General features: G+C 40.2%; 1 protein-coding gene across 2 annotated transcripts in view; it reads right to left on the reverse strand.

The window, feature by feature from the left end:
* Positions 1-9,222, reverse strand: part of TMEM245 (transmembrane protein 245) — an 80,145-nt gene extending 70,923 nt beyond the window's left edge. For both annotated transcript variants that reach the window (XM_065667748.1, XM_065667747.1), the window contains exon 1: positions 8,530-9,222. In XM_065667748.1, coding sequence (XP_065523820.1) covers positions 8,530-9,129 — 600 coding nt within the window. In that variant the 5' untranslated portion in view covers positions 9,130-9,222. The remainder of the gene's footprint in view (positions 1-8,529) is intronic.
* Positions 9,223-21,400: the final 12,178 nt, after the last annotated feature.

The following is a 21,400-nucleotide window of genomic DNA, read 5'->3' on the forward strand; positions in this document are numbered from 1 at the left end:
ACTAGTTACAGGCATCTTCAACTTCACACTTACAAACCCATAAATCCCAATGAAGTCTAAACATAACTTCTATTACAAACATCTACTGAATCAGATGTCACTGTAAGAAGAAAGAGTGCACTGGCAGGGACACAGAACAAGCGATTGGACAGAACACACCAAAAGGGCTTTCACCTCTTTATTCTGCACTATACGACCCAGGCTTAAGAAGCAACAGACCCTGTTGAAAAGCAGGTTTGTGTGTCTATTCCCATGTACCTATTGGGTGTAGAAAAAAATCTTAATTGTACCGAATTCAGCAGACAAGCACTGATGGACCCTGTCAACTTCAGAGGGAATGCTCATACAACACAAGGCAATTTAAAAAATACCTAAGAAATGGTAACAAATGCATACATACCCTTTTCATACTTATCTTTCTTATCAAAGCTGATCTGTCCAATTTTTCACTGCTATTTACTTCCAGTTTTGCATCAACAGGGTTTGCTTATGGCCAAATGTGGACTCAAGACAAATCTCTACCATAACCCTTAGATATTAAGACCCTTAGATATTAAGTCATCAATGGATAAACAAAAAATTATCTGAAAGGCACGGCAACACTTCTTGAACAGCATAGGTTGGTAACTAATTTGCTCACAAGGTATATTACAACACAACCGTAACTGCAAGAGATAACTCAGCATGAAGATGCTATCCTACTTGCTAACACCAGCCACACAGTATCTTCTTTATGATAAATGTCCCAGCATCAAGCCAATTTCACTCTTTTGCTTTTGAATTTAATGATAAATTACAAACTCAATAAATTAAACTGTCTGATTTGAAATATGCCAAAAGTAGGAGGCTAACAGGGCATAAACCTATGTTTGCCAGCCAACAAAGCAAAACTTATTGCACTGCTTTCAACCATGCATGTAACCGAACTAATAGCTAGCATTTCACAGTTTAGGTATTCAGTATTTTTTTTGTGTTGTAAGTTACAACAACTCATCAATTCCCATTTCTAAAAGCTTAGCAAATTACCCAAGTAAAAGTATTTCTTATTTCTACGGACTGGAGAAAAATAACTAATTTTAAAATAAACAAGCCAATCACAGTTACAGACATGCACAAATCCCATATAGCTCAATTTTAGGATGGTTTAATCCTGTACTTTCCTCCTTCTTCCCTGCCTCACTTATCTTCTCTGAACAGACAGCAAAGAGCTCATTCCTCACATCGCCTTTGCATTTTGTAGCAACCCTCACAAATTGAAAATGTTGGTTTCCCTTTAGACATAAAACTGCCCTTAATAAATATCTCTAAGAGTGCAGTTTCACTGCACTTCATGGATTTCAGTGTCCTCTTTTGGGTTACAGTGGCCAGATTTAGATGTATCTAGACTTTTCTTATCTAGTTTTCTTTAACTTACCAACTGGAGGCAAAATTACAGCATAGAAAGATGCAGCTTTTATGTTAAGCTCAAAAGCATCTGCTTCAGTGTTTTTTCTTTTACACTTCAGAGTCAGAAAGTCCAGGATTTATCAGCATGACAATATCACCAATGTTACCGAAAGTTTCCAGTTCCAGTTAAAAGTTGAGAGAAACTGAAACTCTGAAACACTCGTTTGGCTTTGGCATTTTTTTTTTTTGAGAATGAACTCTCTTACTATTGAAGTCTTAATGACATTTATATTGACTTATACTGAAGAGCAAAATTCCTTATTTGCACAGTTCATACCCTTTATTTCCTATCAGCAAGTTGATCTCTAAGGGAGAGGTTTCATAAATGAACTCATTTAATAGGTCACTGCTTCTAAGAGTCATAGTTCATTCTCTCCCACTGCCAGTCAGGCAGTCCCACCTCTTCTGCACACCAGCTTCAACGTTCACCCAGCAAGAAGCTCCCTAAACTGACAAAAAACTAGCCAGAAAAACACCCACAGTAGTTTATTTATAATCTAATTCAGTTATAGCTGAACAGGCTCACAGAGATAAGACAGGCACCAACAACAGGGCAACTGAAGCACATCTGGAGTGGAGTAAGTAAGAAGAGCTCCTCACCAATAGTAAAGCTCTCAGAACAACTCAGCCTTCCTTGAAATGTTGCTCCTACAACTGCACATCCAGCAATAAACACATTTCCTACTGAAAACCACCGCATTTTACACACAACAGTGAAGACTGAGCAGAATAACCTAGTAGCAGAATAAGCTACTTCTTTTGATATATGCCCTGCCAGCCTTCCAAAAGTTTACAGTTCTTAACAAGTCAGGATCTACCAAATGGCACATTTCAACTCTTTCATTTTCTAGTTGTAGATCTACCCTCTCCCTTTGCTGTTGTAAAGGATCATTTTTTCCCAGGCTGCTCTCTTCAACTTGGAAATCACACAGAAAAGGTGGTTTGGGCTTTCTGTTTGTTTGTTTTGTTTGTTTGGAGCTTTTTAGTTTTGTTTGAAAAATGAAGGGACACAAGGCATCAAATGTATCACCTAAAAGCCAAACTGCGTTTGCCATCATGAATGCCAGTGTTTTCTTTATGTATTTGTTAATTTGAAAGTGGTTTTCTAAGCAGTAAAAGATAATAAGGAGGCAGGTGAGGAATTATGAAAATGTCAATCTGATTCCAGTTTTCCAAACTGAAATTAATTCCACATGGTTTTACTGTATATTCCCTAAGTGCACAAGAGGAAAAAAAGTCCCACAATATGCAGAGTTTGGCAGAACAAGGAAAGTGTAACTGTCCTTCAGTTAGCATGGAGACAGTCTTGGTCAAACAGATACAAATACAAATCAAAAATCCACACCAAAAAAAAACAAACCAACAAACCCAAAACCAAACCAAACCAAACAAACAAACAAAACCACACACAAAACCCCAACAAACCAACTGAGCACACATGTAATACTACTGCTCATCTCAGAGCAAACTCAATAATCCCCTCTTGCCTTCATTAAGGAAGCCATCATTTACCCAGGCAGGTAAATGACATCCTGATTTCTTTCCTAAGTGAATACAAGTAAGCATAAACCTGACAGACTGGGTTATTCCTTGTACTAAGTCCAAACGGCTAGAACAATACCTAGCTGCTGCTTCTAGAATCCCCAGCAGTGACACATATCAATATGCTTGGCATTAACACAGACTGCTAAATAACGTGAAACAGAAATCTAGTGTTTAGTAAGCCTCCCTTTTTTTGAAGAGACAATAGTACAAACCTACAACTAGAATCCTTGGGCAGGAGAGAACTGACCATCAAAATCAATACTGTCACACACAGGTTAGAAGTATTTTCAATGTGTCCTGCAACATTTCCTGTGCTGTGAAGTTAAGGAAATCCATTAAACCTCAGATATCCAGACTGCAGCTATGGATGTTGAAGATTACCCTCCTTTAGTTCACTCTTCCTGTCTTAAAACAAGTTATGAGAAAATCAGTTAATAAAAATGCTATTAAGAAATCAAACTTTTCAAGATTCACTTGTGAAAAGAGGTTTTTTCAGAGAACATCAAGTTTTCTCCCTGCATACAGAGTACCACTCTTCTGACATGCTTCATGGTGACTTTCAGAAGAAAAGGCTCCTCAACATACACAGCTTCTTCACCTTCTTGCTTTATTATACAGACCACAATAAAAATTTTGCTGGACAGTTCCGTAACAGCCACTCATTTCAGAGGTGGTAGGAAAAGAAATATCACTGCATTCAAATAATACATATAAATACAAAAAGTAAGTAACATTATGTAGCATCCTATTTCATTCACCTCAAGGCTAGCTGTCAGCCTAGTGCCTGGGGCTGCAGCTCTTGCATTTGAATCTAAACAAGCTCCTAAGCCTTTTCAAGAAAGGTACCTCACAGCAGGATCTGCCAAAAATGAGGGTGGGTGGGGAAGGGAAAAACAAAGGTGGAAAAGAAAACACTATCAACATCTCAGACTTTCCCTGCCCCTCCCCATCATGTTTTTAAATATGCCACATTCGGTGCCTACATTGTTGATCTCTACCAAGTTGTGAAAACAAACCAAAGCCCGTGGTTTTGGCAAGATGTGTTTACAGTCAGTACCTGTCTGTGAGATGTATAAGCCATGATACCAAATAATGAAAGGATTATTATAAACATCAGGGAGAATACTTAAGGGCTTATTTAGGTGGTAGGGGGTGGGGTGTTGTTTTAGTTTGGGTTTGTTTGGCTTTTGGGGGTTATGCTGGGCAAGTTTTAGAAACCTGAAAGCCTACTCTAAGAAGAAAGGGAAAAAAATAAAGAAACCTCAAAAAAAGAGAAATTATATGAACCTCAAAAATCGTAACTGTGTTTTGCTCATTTATAATTATTCCCACTTTATAATCAAACTTAACCTTCTCCTTTGCTAGAAGAGAAATTGCCCCATCAGGTGAACCTTGTACAGTGAATAGGACTGTGGAATCCAAGCTTCTTGGAGCCTGTGACCCAAAGTATTTGCCAAGAAGCCTGTTTCAGAATTTCAGTCTGCAAGAGTTACTTCAGGGACTGCTGACATGTAATGCCACCACAAATGGAAGTTTCCCTCGTGGATGTCTTTGAGAGCTTCCCTGGCAGGGAGCAGACAGCTGAGTGGCTAAAACAGGAAATACCTACTTTGACAATATTACAATGTAGTAGTCACAGCAAATGGTGTTTCCAAATTTGCCCAACATTGCAGTGAGGAAAGGACCGATCAGGTCTTCTAACTACATGCTGACCAGTAGAACAACATGAGTTGTACCTACTACAGCGACATAAATACACACTGGAGCACACAGTTCTGACCCTGACCAGTACCCTGTGGCAAACCAAGCAAGAAAGACTGGCCATCTGGGAACAACTGATAATCCTCTAAGCCAAGTTAAGTCTAGAGAATTCTGCCAATTATATCAGATTTAATTTATTAACATGAACTTCAGAGTCAATGTAGAGCAGCTGTATAATCAATTTCATCTATCAGGATCTACAAACTGACCATTTTCTAAACAATTATGACCATGTGAACCCTGCTGAACAAAAAAACAATAAAAACCACAACCAACAGCTGGCATTTCCTGTATATTTCTGCAAGTGTAAAATGTCAGGCTAAAGTAGTCTGAACTCATGTCAAAAAGAAAGAATTTCCCATACCTTTGATACAGTGCTGGATACAAGCATATTTCTGTATGTCTAAAACTAGGACAACAAGGCAATCCAAGATTAATCTTCAGCATGTATGCTAACCATGCTCTAACTGATGACACATATAAGGGTATATTCAATCTGCTACAAGACAAACTCCTCTCCAAGAAAAAAAGTACAGAAGAACATTCCCCTTCCCTATTATACACCACTGAAGTTCATGTAGAGTGTATGTCCTCTGTGATACACTTCTGCAAACAACCCATAGAGAAGTCTGGAGTCAGAGCAAAGAACTAATCTGGAATATATAACCAGCTCCTACGTTTGTTGTGCAAGTTTCTTCAAAGATGACACAGGAACTGTAAATCACAAAGGAAAAGGAGACTGTGGGAACAAGATGCTTGTAGGCTAGCCTAAGGTCTTGGACTTATCCCTCAAATGCAGTGTTTTGCCATCACCTGTCACAAGGTCCTAACATGGAGGTATCTAGGATTCCTAATTCCTAAATTGCAGGTGTGACTTAAGAACCGGTGACAGGAACGTAACCATTTCCAAACCTTCACTCATCAACTACAGGAATGGCTTTGCCAGATTTAAGGACAGGAAAGCTCTCTAATATACTGGTGCCAAGATACAGCTTCCTATGTCATCATCATATGCAATTGCTGCATTTGGAGAACATTTCTGGATCAGAAGATAATTTCTGTCTCTTTATCATGGCTAAGTAGATACCAAAAAATACCTTTAGTTACCTTTAGAGAACACCAAATTGATGTCCCAAAAAGCCACCATTGTTCTCACTCAAATTCCTCACTTCTCTAGTACAGCAGAGGGAACCAAAACCAGAGAAGACAACTGTGCATGCTCTTCCTCTCTGTAAGCAGCAGCACCATCTAGGTGAGGCAAAGTTCCAAATAAAAATAAATGCACCATACACCTTTGCAGCCAGAGGAAGGTTCAGTGGCTGGGGCACAGATATTCATAGTTCACAAGATGAAAATTACCATAAACAAATGTACTATGCTAGTCAGATACTAGTCTCACACTTGAAACACACCACACTTGTTCATCTCTTTTATGCTTTTAATGAATTATTTATACACCTGCCATGTTCTTGGCAAGAAAGTATTCCTTGCTGTCTAATGGGAAAATTTACTTACATTAATTAAATTTCTCCATATCAAAATATTTCAAAACACAAAAATCTATAGACTGGCTTAGAGGGCTGCTAAAAGAAACTGTGCAAGAAATGTAATCACCATTTCTGTTGCTTATCAAATAGAGTATCTACAAACAAAACCAGCTGTAATATTCATGCAAGATAACATACAAAAAGAATCTGTAAGAGTCAGGTCCCAGAGAAAAACAGTACAATGGAGCAAGCTGACTCGTAATAAGCACAACTCCTGTGCAGCTAGCAGGCAGAATTTACACATGCAAACAGAGTCTTGCAATATAAAGTAGCAATTAAACAGCTTTAAAATGCATACCTGAAGTTAGATACTGTTAACTGATCTAGCTCAAGTCTCCTCAAAAACATGAATAAAATTAAGTTATCCTGCTACATATCTAAGAGAACACAAATCAAGTTAACAGCAAAATTTGGAAAACTGGAATAGGAAAACACTGTAAAGCATTATAGATGATGACATGCTGAGTTGAGCTTATTTACAAAGGAATGCCTACCATTTATTTCTCATATAGGGCCCCAGAAAGAGGCACAGGCAGTTTGCTTAGAAAGCTACAGCAACTGGTTTGCTTACAGAAGCCCATGGTCAGTTGATCTGACACAAACCCAAACACCTTGCAAAGGAACACAAGTCAGAAGAGTTCTGGGAGCTTCATGTCTTTTGTCCAGTTAAAAACCTACAGAACTTCAGTGAAGTAAGTGCTGTACCAGAAACACTGGTGCAAAACAAGCGTCAGACGCTGCTAAACAAAACTGCACTGAGCATGCACAGACATCCAGTAGTGCATTACAACCATAGTTACGAGGTCAAATCAGTGCAGCTTCCTTTAGCACCCTTCTACTTACACAGTGTAACAAATTCTGAATAAAGGACTGGACTTAGCCAAGTCAGCTAGTGTAGCAATATTGCTGACTTGTTAAAAAGAAAACAGGTAAGCCAATGCAAGCAGAAGTCTTTAAGCTGATCAAATAAATTGTGTGGCAAGAGATCTCGACTTCCCATCAGTACCAGGCCAATGCTTAGATTCTTTCCCCACTCAGTTGAAGGTAAAGACGGTTGTATCATGCCTCTTTATAAAAATACAGTGTGTCTCTATCTACTGAGTCTTAATTCTGCCTCTTCTGAGACAGAACAAACCAGAAACAGATCTGCCCTGACATTTTCCAGTATATAGCAACACTTTAGAATAGAAAGCCAATAAAATCTCTTCTTCCAATGTTTACTATCAAGAGACAAACACATTCCCCAGTCCACCCAATTCAAGCTAGAAACAGCTCACATCCTTGTCAGTACATTCAGAAGAACTATTACTTTTTTGTTTCTGGTATACACCTCCAAAGTTGTGTTTGAGATATCAGCATTCACCAGCTCCAAAGGAATAAAACTAGTATACAAAATCAGAAGCCTGGACAAGCTTATTAGAGTTTTGGTGGTGATGGTTGTGGTTTCTTGCCCATGTACGATCAGTTTTAAGTAGTTCTTCAGTTTTATCTCCACATACATCCCCATTAAACCAACTGTGTATGTAATTTCCCCACTAAGAGGGGGGAGCAGTGCCGTTTTGTTTAAAAAACTAGAACAGCTTAAAAAACAAGTCTTTGGCACCAAGCAATGTAAGAATGCCAACCGCACATCCGATTTAATAGAAGTGTAACTTACTGATGTTCTGTGTTTTCATACATGCATTAACCTCGTATCTCTAGTACCTTTTTGCATTTTCAATTACCGCTAACAAAATGAAAATGAGCTATGCCCGAAGTTTTGCCTAGTCTCTACGCATTGAAGACAGCATAAGGAAAAGCAGTCTCCAGTTCCTTTATTACTGTAAGTAACATTCGCAAGCTTTCGCCCGAAGTCACCTGGGGGACTCAGCTGCTAGTTTACAGCACTTCACACACGCTTTACAGCTCCACGAGAGCCGATGCTTGCGCAAGACCTCGCTTGAGCCGCTGTTAAGCCAGAGGTAATTCAAACCTGGAGCACGGCTAAGCTACCGATAGTAAATATCAACAGAGGAGGCATGTCCGCGCCTCCCTCCCCGCCCTGCCAGCCCGCTGCCGCCGGGCAACAAGTGAGATGGCGGCCGCCCCCCGGAGTAGCCCAAAGCCACATCCCCTCGTCTCCGGCGAAACGCCGAGGCGGGGCGGGGGAAGCCGGCGCCCGCTGCCCCGCTTACCCCCCAGGGGAGCCCGGCCACCCGCGGAGCCCGCTCCCGCCGAGGCGGGCACTCACCCACTGGCTGCTGAAGTAGTCCAGCCCCTGGCAGATGAGGCGGCCGGCCTGGGCCAGCAGCACCTGCACGCCCAGGGAGCTGCCCAGGCAGTACAGTCCGTAGAGCAGCGGCCCTCCGGCGCCCAGGAGCAGCAGGAGCCGCCGCCGCCGCAGCACCTGCTCACCCAGCGCCTCCACGCCGTAGTTGGCGAAGCAGATGGGGAGGAGGAGGGCGGCCAGCAGGACGGGCGTGCGGGAGCGCTGCAGGCGGCCGAGCCAGCGGCGGCCCAGCGCCGTCAGCGAGCTCTTGAAGGGGTGCAGGAAGGTGCCGCAGAGCACAGCCCAGAGCAGCGGCCGCAGGAAGGCCTCCAGGATGAAGTAGACCAGGACGGCGGCGCCGCAGCACAGCCCCGCGAACAGCAGCGCCCCGGTGTTGTAGAAGGCCTGTTTTATCGGCTTCTCCAGCCGCGGCAGCGACATCCCCGCCGCCCCGCCCGGGCTGCCCAACGGCAGCCGCGGCATGGCCGCCGCGCCGGGGGAGCCACCCGGCCGCCGCTCCTGCGCCGGCGAGCCCGGAGGGGCCACGGCCGGAGCCTCCGAGGGCTTTCCGCTGTCAGCCATGGCGCACCCCCACCTCGGCCGCCGCTGACAGCGGGCGACTCGCAGCTAGCGCCGCCGCCACAGGCGAGGGCGCGGAGGGGCGGCCGGCGCTGCCGGGCGCGGTAGTGCCGCCCCGCGGCTCCGGGTGCGGGCGTAGGCCCAGCCCGGCGGGGAAGGGGAGGTGCTGGTGGGGAAGGGTGCTGGGAAATGTAGTTCCGCTGCGGGGCAGCCGGCGGCCGCGCCCCACGCCCACGGTACGGAGCGTCCCGGGAGTCCTTCATGCCGCTTCCGGCTTCGGTTGCTGCCGGGCACAGGCTGAGGGTCCCCGTCGCTGTCCTTGCTTCTCAAGAAGGCTGCCGAGGGCTGGAGGTTGAGAGCCCAGCAGCTTGCTTCATGTCCTCACCCCATCCCAGCAGCGCAGCCCTGTCGCTGCTCTCCCGTCCCTACTGTATTCTCTGGAGGCAGAAAACACTCTGAAATTGCAGTGTCATTGTAAGGAGGAGAGCAACGCTGGTTAAACCGGCCGCAGGGTTTTGTCTTGTCTGAACGTGTTCTGGCATCAAGTTATTTAACAAGGAAGGAAGGAACAAGGAAGCATCCGCGCTTTTACTGGGGATTAGGCTTGCTGAGGAAGTAGTTATTTTCTCTGGGGTTTTAGACCTGACGCTTCTAACACTGTTGCGTGAAAATGTTTTCCACAAACAAGCTAGTGAGGAACTAATTTCTTGCATCTGCCATCCATGCCTGAGGGTGACAGCTAACATTTTACAGGTGCCTCTATAATAAATAGGCTTGGACTGAGCAAGTTATGAGAGCTGGAATCCACAATGTTTGAACTAGCTCAGTGCTGGCAATACGCTGCTGAAACAATTTTCTTTCCACAGCCTAACAGAATCCTTCAGCGAGTACTAAAGCTATTGTAATGCCACCATAAAACCACAAGAGGGTTCTTCCTCTTCCGAAAGAGGCGTAGCATAGCTTCTACAACTTATTACAGAGGTTGCATAGCAATAAACGTGTAAAAAGTGCAGAGGTAGGGGATTTTTTCTTTATTTCCGTTTTAGAATTTACATACAAGTTTGAAATTTAGCGTTATGTGACTTCATGGTAGATTTCTGACCAGCAGGACTTTGGTGGAGCATTTCTTACACAATGCAGATGTCTAAAAGTTGAAATTGCCCTGAACCGAGTTGTTTTAAACTTGTAAAGTGGGAACACAACTGTTCATAAACCAGATTTTAAAGGCAGAACAATACAAATGCAACTGACTACAGCAGAGACCTATGCCTATCATCATCCCAAGGAGGAAAGGTAGAGATTTCTCTACATGTTTCCTGTAACCCACACGGCATCCTACCCAGCCAGTTTCCTAGAGTTTTTGTGCACAGTCCCAATTTGTCAGTGCTGCAAAACCTTTCCTGCCTGTTACACACATGTTCCTGCTTATAAAGGTTATTTTTGGCTCCTGCAACTCCTTATTTTCCTCTGCTGAACAGGTCCCATGTAGGTTTGACAGAGTACTTTCCTTTCTTGCAGTGAAGGCATTTATAGACCTACAGGTACCTCGCTTGATCCTGGTGGTGATGAGGCATTACAAGCAGTTATCTGTATGAGAAGCCTTTATTGCACCTTAAAATGGTGCTGCCACTCACTGCTCTTTGATCAGATAGATCTGCCTCCTGGCAGGGTGCTGAAATAGGTAACAAGGGCACATCACTACCTGAACCTTTTCAGTTTCTGCAGAGTGAAGGAAGCATGCCAAAGAGACTCTAATGGCTCATTATAATACATTTACTGCATTAAAGTTCAATTAGTGTCAATGAAGATTTACACAGGGGGGAGTTAAATAAACAGATGCCAGCAAATCAAACCCTCAAAGCGCACCCTTATTCCTTGCATTTTTCTTAACAGACTCTGGCAGTCATGTTCTTCAGGAATAGAAATTAATGGCACCTCTTTGACTTGAGTGATACTGATTTACATAAGCTAAGGATTTGGTCCCTGTTGTAGAAAACCTTTCCTTTCCAATTCTGTGTTTTACTCTTCATTATAAATAATTAAGTATATCAGAATAAAATAATAAAACAAACAAACAAACAAAACTACAGCCACAGTGCAATGAAATAAAGATTTCTAACTCACGTACAACCACAACATGAACACTTAAGAACAGGGACATGACCATAAACATCAGAAAACAAGCTCTGAGGTGACTGTTGAGGGACAATGCATGGTCTTCACAAGGCACACCTCAAGCCCTGAAAACTGATTTCCACAACAGATTTCAAACAACTGCATCCTTAACAACTGGTTTTATTCAAGATTTGAAGCATTATGTGATTGTAGATTAGATGCCCAACTAGGGGTAAATCGCACTGATATATCATGGTTTAGATGTTTTATGGCCATAGATAAGAAATACACCGCAGGCTATACTGCCAGAAATCCTCAGTCCTTTTGGATGTATTTTTGGTATTGGTAATGTTTCAGTAGCAAAGAGGGCAGCAAAGGAATGCTTTTGTGTCACTGCAGAAAACATGCATGTGCCTAAAAGTACACATATGGTAAGTAATGGTAGTCTTCCGTGTTCTTCTATGGAAAGGGAAATATAAAATGAGGTATTAGCTAGTAAGAGAGAAGCTTGTAACTTCTGCCTGCTGCTGCTGCATTAGGACCCATGATTTTGTGCACTGAACTGAAGCTTTCCAAGTCCCCATCAAGAAAAAAACAGACACTCCTAGTTCTTATTCATGTTTTGTGCAGTTAACACAGCCCGAAGTTACAAGCTGTCTTACACATGATAGTAAAATACTGGGTACTGAGGTAGCTGTGAAGCGAAGAATACAACACTGGCAACAGCAAGTTAATCATGATTTATACCCGAAATAACCACATGAAACTATGAAGTAACTCAATAACGAAGCCACAAGGTGTCAGCACTGGCCTGTGTAGTTAGAAAACAACTCTATCCCTTGTTTGTTATAACCTCTGTTACTGAACATTTGTGAATGTTCAGTTGAGGTGAATTAATGAAATGAAATTAACCTCAGTTTAATGACAAAATAATATCCTCTTCAGAAAATCTTATCAATCTGTCAAATGTTACATAGTACAAGACAATATAATGTCAGACCCTCTTTTGAGTATATTTAAGGCATCTATTGATCATGGTCACTTGGATACTGCACAAGTAGCTGACACACGACAGCCATCTTTTCTTGCAGCCTGCAGCTACATGATAGCAATACTACAAACGCAATAAATGTAGCACATGGTGTAAAAGCAATAAATTTTTTGGTCCCTTGAGCTAACTCTTCTGCTCAGTCCACCAGCAAGGAGTTAAAATACCTGCTAAAACCTGTGAGATCTCCAAAACTGGAGCATCTCTGAGACTTCTGCAGGGGCTTTTGCTTGCTGGGTGTCACAGGACTTCCTCCTCTGTTGCCAGTCTCTAACCATTTGATTTCTTTTCTGCAGAAGCCTGTTCTCACTGCTTCAGGAGCTGCTCTGTCTGGCCAAGCAATAGGACAGTGATGGCAGCAAATAAAGAACACCCAAATTTGTAATATTGGCAACTTTATAGTTGCATCAAATACATTACAAAAACACAGCATAGAAATCACCATAGAAACCTCTACATTCCTCTGACTTATAGCAAGTGACAATAGGGTTAATTCTTTGTTAAAATGCAGGTGACTACATTTATTTGCAGCTTCACTGTGATTCTGATGGTCAAAGAAAAATGTAGTCCCCCACATCTGTTAATTTACTACTGTGATCAGCCTCACTGACTTAAATGCAATTACTGAGAGTAATAAATCCAAGCCCATGGCACAGGAACGAATTTTTAACACAGGGCAGCAGCAGATTTCTTTAGCCTCACACAGACTTTTCCCTCCCCTTTTATAAATGCCATACCACACATTTTCATAGACTAAAAAGGCATTTATTATAACAGGTTTATAAATGTTTTTGTCTGTCACTGTCAAATAGCTAACAAGGCTCACTTGAACACGAACATTTAGTATAAAACAGATGTTACAAAGCATGTATTTTAGGGCATGCACTGATTGTAAAGTAGTCCCATAGGTCACCATAATTTCATTATGTATTCATTCAGTGTTATTTTTCTGAAAAGACTAGTGCTTAAATACAAAGAAGTTTGATGGTTACTTCTGAACTGGAAAACCCCAGTTCTGCACTCCTGCCCAACCAGATGCTCATTGACTCCACATGGATGCTAGGTACTGGCATACAGAACTGAGCCTAGCATAAAGAATGCAGATCACCACTTAACACTATAGTTACAAGTTGCCTATTTGTATGTTTTATCTATGGATTAGTCTTGAAAATGCTAACAGATAGATAGAGATGACATTTCAGGTTCAACCATGAAACTTCTTGTAATACAAAACAAGTGGCAAGAGTTAACATAGTTATGACAGTCTGCTTACTTGCAAAGAAGTTAAAGCAAACTCAGAATATATTAATCAGAAATACCAAGGCATACCAGGCATCTGTTTTAACCTAAACAGAACTCAGGATGCTTCAAATATGCTAACAAAAATGTATTTGCCTACATAAAGCATGGGGACATCACACACAAGTATCAGGGTTCCATCATTTCATTTTTCTAATGAGCTAACCAGTTTAGAATTTCATCTTCGACTCTCTGTGTCAAGACTTGAATGATAGATACTTCCAGCTTCAGAGAAGATCTATTGTGGCATTTTTTTCTATTTCAGTGTTTATCGCTGGTTTCAGATCACTGAAAAACAACTAAAAAGAAATCACTGCTTTATACATGAGTAGTCCCGCATTTCAGAAACAGATACCATATTTTGGGTTTCAATACTAAAATATTTTTCCACCTAGATTTAAATATGACATCTGTGCTTCCTTTCCTATTATACTAATACGGTACCTGGCAATACTTTTGTGACTTACCGAACTTGTCCTTGTTTCATCTTGTGTGGGGGAAAAATTAAAAAATAATACTGTAAAAAGACTAATGTGAGGCTATTTTTTGTACCCAAGAAGGTGACAGCATATAAAACCCACAAACATAATACTGTAGCAGATAACTTCTCAGGTTTCTATATATTCATTCTGCCTCCCAAAAATCAGCTAGGAGTCAGGGAACATGTAGCTTTGTGTTTTGTCTGCTTTTGTTTCCAAAGCAGAGTCTATCCTTTTGGTTTTAAATTCTCTTGTATAATTCTCAGAGTGACACACATATAAATACCTTCAGCAAAACTGCATCACCCACATATTAATTCTGGGAAGTATATTTTTTATTAAACTTTGCAGATTACTGTTATGAGAAATCAGCAAGAATATTTTTATTCCTTGGCATACAACTCAAGTTCCTTTATTTAGTCTTCTACTAATACCATCTTCTGAAATTGAACTGCATGATGTCAAGCTTAAAGGGGAGATGTGAAACTAAATCAGGCAAAATGTTGCAATCACTAGTTGGCATAAAATATTCACTGCCCTGTGCAGGCATTGGAGCCATAAAAGATTTGCACCTGCCTGGCACTTATGAAAATCCGATTACTTGTTTAAAAGTGTAAACACAGATTTGAGTAAATATCATTTAGAAACAGCTCATTGAAGAGCTGCTACCAAGTAATTCTGCAGCTCTCTAAAGAGCCCAACTTTGCAGAAAGTTTGAGAGCACCACATGAAAGTTCACCTTGCAAGGACATTCCTAAACAGCCTCTAATTGCAGATCAAAATAAGCCTACACAGAGCAGCAGCTGTTCTAAAATACAGGCTGCGAAGTCCTGCACGTATCTCAACCTCACATCAGTTTAAAAGAACATTCCTATTTAGATAAGAACCACAGAAGTAGGGTAAAAGCAACAGTTGTGAATGACTGTGCAGCTGGTCAGGGAAAGTTCCAATTGGCCATTAGGAAAAGATTCTTCACTGAGAGAGTGGTTGGTCACTGGCACAGGCTCCCCAGGAAAGTGGTCACACCACCAAGCCTGTCAGAGTTCAACAAGTGTCAATGATGCTCTTAATCATGCGAGTTAGTTTTAGGCAGTCCTGCATGGAGCAGGGAGTGGGACTCGATGATCCTCATGGGTCCCTTCAAGCTTGAGATAATCTATAAGTGCAATTCAAACTATTTGGCAATCCAAGAGGAAAAAAAATCTGCCCCTTTCCTTACAGCAGATTCATTGCTATTGCCAAGTCAAGTCACAGATTTTCAAAGCAAGTAATGTCTTTTAAGTCTGCTTTTTCACACCTATCAACTCCACAAGCTGCACACATCCTCCCTGACATTTCAAAATTGCACTGGTTTTGCCTCACTATCTGAGCCCAAATTAGATAAGTTAAATAACCAAGTTCAAGCATACATTTTACCAAACCTATTGCAAAAATCAAAGGAATAAAATGAAAAATACCAAAGTGATTATTTCACACTAAGGTTTAGAAAAGGAAGGTTTACCTAGAACTTACTCTTTATCTGCAAAAAATCAGATACCTTGACATATAAATTCCACAGAAATAGCTACACAAAAAAATAAAATTAAAAAAAACGTGAAGAGTTGACATATGGTTAAAAAATATGCATTTTTTTAATTAATTTTTTTACTCAGGAAATTGAGATCTTCTTTAAAACCTTCCAGTTTGATCCATGTCTGTGCTGGGCAGGCTGTGGGAGTGCATACTAGGTCCTAAAGCACTGCTACAGAAATAGCAATAATGAAAATTTAACTAGAGAAGATAGATACTGCACAACAACAGCTGTTAAGAAGAAGATTTATAGCTGCCATCTTTTGACACTCAGACTGCTGTGAGAAGTGTGTAAAATAGCTAGTGAGCAGGTACTTCCCACAGCACCTGACTGCCACTACTGCCTATGGGTTCTGGGCAGAATTTCTTACCTCTGGAGGCAAGATCAAGCCTCTAGCTCTTACCTTGGAGTTTGATAGGAGAAGCCATCTTGCAGCATAGTTTTACCTCGTGCCCACATCAGACCTGACACAGCTAGGACCTGCTTAACAGCTTAATTCTTATTAAAGCGAGACTCTGTTCCTTCTATTGACATCAAGTAATATTTGCTTGTGATTAAGAGTGCCAGACGTGCTCTGCCACATGTAAACTCATGCAAAAATAGAAAGTGTGCCCAAACCATTAGCCCTTCCTTGTCATTCAGCCTTACTATCAGTCTCTCCACTCTTCTGTCTCATATTATTTGAGGTCACCAAATAATGCTACCTCTCTGTGTAGCACTGAGACTGCTTTGCCCATTCCTTACACACTGTGGAGCTAGGGTTGAAACAGGATGCCAATTCATGCAAAGTTATGCACAGTTTCATGAAGCATTGAAACAACTGTAGTATTTAAATGTGTTTACACTTCTGTCATAAATGTAAGGCTCTATACAAAGTTATGCTTTGTATAAAATGTTGGTACTTTCATAGTAGGGATCTCTGAAAACAAGTGTTATTAGAACTTTTGTAATTTTGCGAAATGCGCATTTCCTTTTCCTAAAGGTATTACCCAATACTTTTCCTCGGGGAAACTATTTGGAAATGTTAAAAAAAGCTGCTACATATCAGTGGGGTGAAACAGCAAAAGCAGAATTACAAAGTGCAATTTAAATGCTAATAAAAGTTATGAAGTTGGCACATAGATTTTAATTCTTCCTCTAGAGTATGGCACATTGAAACTTCCAGTGAACACAGAAGAGATCAGAAAGACAAGACAGAGGGTCTGTTGTCTAAAAGGAGAGTAACTTGCTTCTTTGTAAATGTCTGATGCATTGAGGGATTACAAAGTAAGGAGAAGATGGCAAAAAATGTAGGGAGACCTCTGTCTTCCCTTAGATTTATAGCAGTCATTTACTTACAGACAACTGGAGTATCATCAACACAAACTTCTAACTGTGACCTGGATACTCATCAAGACAGCTGTGTGTCAGTCTTCTTTGCCCACTAATTCCTCTTCACAGCTGGGCTAAGACTTCTCACTGTTACATCACTAAATAACAGAAGGCATATGCAGAAACAGGGACAGGACACAAGTTACTGACAAGGAGTATGGTACTCACTCACAATAAGAACACCATCCACAGTTTGGCAAAAGAATCATAGAATGGGTTGAGTTGGAAGAGGCCTTGAGGATCATCTAGTTCCAGCTAGCTCTTCTTCTTGGTTCGGACCCAATATGGTGCCCCAAGCAAGCTTCAAGTCCACTGTCTGGAGGGCTTGCTGATGTAGACAGTGCTCCAGTTATTCTCTAATTGCTGTGCTGAAGACTGGAAGACTCAATGCCAAACACAGCTTTGACAACTTTTAACCCAGTCTGCATGTTTCCTCGGATTAGGGAGGCCACAAGTGTTTATTTTCTTTCTATCCAAGTACTGCAAAGCTAATCAGAAAGGACGAGAAGGCCACACAGAGATTTCAAACTTTTCTCATCTCAATACGTTCCCTTTCAAAATCAGACCACTTCCTTTACATCAATGGAATTTTGAAGCAAGCATCACCCTGTATCCAATGACATTATCAAATCAGCTATAAAATCAAATCAAACCAATATCAGGCCTTTTTATTTATTTGGGCGGGGAGGGCAAAGCAGGGGATCAAATAGTGTCTAGGAGTATCTCATCTATACATAAAACTGCACAGTTATTTAATTGCAGCAAAGAAAAAAATTACTTTCTGAAAGCCAGACCTCTCCACTTATTATTCTTTCTTTCCTATCCTACTTATCAAAGTAATTTCAGGCCTAGCTTAGTATTTGTAGCAGGGTACCAGTTAGACACTACAGTTAAAATACAAGGTCCCTTTGCAATAGGCACTGTCACAAATATAAGCACCTGATTTCACCTCCAAGTAGTGTACAGACTTTAAGTATAAAGCATTCTAGACAAGATGGACAGAGCGAGCAGAGGATGATAATATAGTCAATGTAACAAGCAATTGTCACAACTGAATTTAGTTCTGCATGAAAAGAACCTATTAGAGGATGTTAATTAATATCTTGTGGTCTTCGCCAGTCCTGCCTTTCTTATTAATAATCAAAGTTGAGTTTCAAAAGGACACCATACTCTAAATATGCACTTTCAAAACTCTATGCTTCTGTATTAGGTCACCCTGCAGCAAGTAATTCTCAAATAAAAAGAGCATATTGCTAAAGTGCTTAATAGCTGCTTGGTAATAGTCACCATAAAAAAACCTAAAACCTATTTGATTTGGAAAAGAAAACGTCTGCCTCCTTTTCCAGAAGTGGCTTTTCCCTCTTCTTTATGTTGGTAACTGTTAATTAGAAAAAAAAGATATTTGAAATGTAATAATCACTTCAAAATTAATTTTAGGGAAGTTATTTTGTAGTAACTTTCTATAACAGAGACAAATCCTGGGTGTCAATGTTGAAAAGAAAAAAATCCACCGAAACGTATGGAAACCAAAATACCTTCCATGATATTACTATGCCCACTCAAGACTTAAAAATATCATACAAAATTAAATACTACTGAGTTAAAACCTTTTCATTTCTTGTATGCCTTTTTCTTTTCATACTTTTTCTGAACTAGAAATTTCTAAACATTTGTACCTTCTTTGTTTATCAACTTGAATATCATATTCCTGCTTTTCCTACTCGGAAGATCAACTCTCAGAAACTCAGTGCTAAACTCAACCATCAGCTGAAATGCCAAATAGAGTGTTTGCTGCTTGTTGTGGCCTTTTATTTCCACCCATTTGATTATGAATACTTAATTGGTGCTAATTAAGTACTTCAAAGCTTGGGTGAAAGTTTTTACAGAAATGCACATATTTCATAATACTTCAACAGAAAAATATGATGACAAAACCACCAGACAGACACTGACAAGTAAACTGAAAAAGGAAAAAAGCCCAAACAAGCAAATGTATTTTCTGCTCTACTTTGGAACACTGGTACAGCTGAAGACAGTATAGTTTTTACGTTGCAGCAGACATATCCTTAAGCAGCTCTGCCTCTGCTCTGAATTCACTGTTGATTTAGAGCCTGAACTTTAACCATGTCTGACTCCACGTAAGCGGAAAGCAGTTCTATGGGTGTTGCACATGTACCTTGCTGTTAGCATTGTCATCATTAATGTACCTCTGCACCCAAGTCCAATCAGGTTATCCTAAATCCATCACTGTATTAAAGAAAAGAAGAGCCAAAATGGGTTTCTATCCTATTTCAGTACCTTACAATTATTAGATTAGCCCTTTAGTGGGTAATCAGGTAAATGCCTGACACTAAAATAGTAAATACAAGGCCATAAACTAAAGCAACCCTGAGGCTACTTTAAATAGTTCAGTTCCTTCTCAGAGATCACAGCTACCTCAGCTGTCTGCAAATTAGCAAAGGAGAAAGAATTTGTGCTAGTGATTTCTTCACTTCACCCTGTTGCTGAATATAAAACTCTTTATCCAGGCTTCAGCTATCTGCTTCAGCCAGTCTTAAGGCTAAAGTTTACAGCCATCATGGACCAAAGTAGACCTTCCTTATTAAGTTGTCTCTGCTACGGATTTCATCAGACGATAAGCATGTTATCCTACTTGAGAGAAGTAATTTATACTAAATAAAGCTATTAGATGTACTTGTAAAATTCACTTAATTCCGGATTTTTCTTCCCTCTCCTGAACTCTAGTCCAGTAATTTTAAATGAACAAATCCTTAAAGACATCAATGTAAGTAGGTATTGCTAGGCAATCTTTCTTTTGAAAGTGGAATAAAGTGGCTGTGATGGAGATAAATTCATTTTCAATTGAATTCATATACTTTAAGCATAGGTTTGAAGGATGCTGAGTCTAAAAAAATGTTAGTCTACAAACTTCAGTCTGTGAATAATGATGCAAACCCAGCAAAGCTAGTTAATCTTTTTACACTATATGCAGCAATGATAATAGAAAGGAGGTCCATTACATACTGTACCAGATCTTATGTTGCAGAGTCGTCAGGCATACCACATTCATTAGAACTTTGGCACAATTTAAATTTTAATTCTATTTAAATAGAATTTAATGCAAGTTGGGAAGCGAATGAACAACTTTATCTAAACATATTTGACTGCTACATGTAGATGTGTCATACACATCCTATTAGGCGAAAAACAGAAACTCTCCACAAGAACTCAAAAAGTTTTTCGTAATATTCTGTGGCTCATAATTACATTTTGACACTTTTCATTTCTGTAATATTTAGCATTCATCTTTGTAATACTTATTAGTGATAAAAAAATCTAATGTATTTCCTCTTTACCTCACCTTTTTCCATAGTAACTACATTTTAGCAATGGTTTGGTGAAACTAAAGCTACTGCTCTTCTTATTAATCCCTATCTTTCCTTACAAATAATCACAATTGTATTTCCATTTCTATGTAAGTTAACACCAGCTGCTCATATTCATCCTTAAGATGAACAGGATATACAGGCATACAACACAGAAAAACAGATTTCTTCATACTATTACGTGACTGCTTAAAAATATATTTACATGTTAGCAAAATCACTGCTTGGTTTTGTTTGGCGTTTTTCATAAAAAGAGAAAAATTGATTTAATCTATTGGGATTTAATCTATGGCTTGTTGGGAACTTCTATATTCTGTATGTTTTACACGTGGTTAGCCTATGTATGGAAAATTACCATTACTGTATTCTCCCTTCCCCTTGTTTAAATAACTTTATATCACTCAGAAAAGAAGTAGCCATTTCTTTCAAGAAGGCTGTTTAAACACTATTACAATAAAGAAAGACATTTGTCACCTTTTTGCCATTGAAAAATATCATGTTAATGCTTGATTATGCAAGTTTAGTTTTGTAGAGTACCAGGTCATGTGAACCTTAACAGATATAAAAAACACCTGGGAGAACTGTCTATTACTGAAGGGCAAGTTTTATACTGCTGTGTCAGTATCCAGATCTCAAGTTCAGAAAATGCATTTGGAGTTGTGCTGTCTGCTCCAGAAGTACCAAACAGCATTATAATGTTTTCCCAAATTCACTTCTGGGAGCAATTTGGAAGGTAATTTTGTTATGTGATAAGATGCCCATCACTAAATTCTCCTAAACACGGATACAGACACCCCTCCCAAGCACACATACACACACGCACATTGATTTTACAAGTCTCCTTTTCTTTAAGCAAGTAGTTACAACACTGAAAATATTCTCCTATGTGTTCACTGATTATTCTTAAATGATTTGTCACCACTTTGCCACTCGAAGGAGATGGTTATTTCATTCTTCTGAGAAGCTTAACTATATTCAAAAGCAGCTAGATGAGGATGGTGGTGTG

This window comes from Lathamus discolor, chromosome 2, assembly GCF_037157495.1.
Source record: "Lathamus discolor isolate bLatDis1 chromosome 2, bLatDis1.hap1, whole genome shotgun sequence".
NCBI lineage: Eukaryota > Metazoa > Chordata > Aves > Psittaciformes > Psittacidae > Lathamus > Lathamus discolor.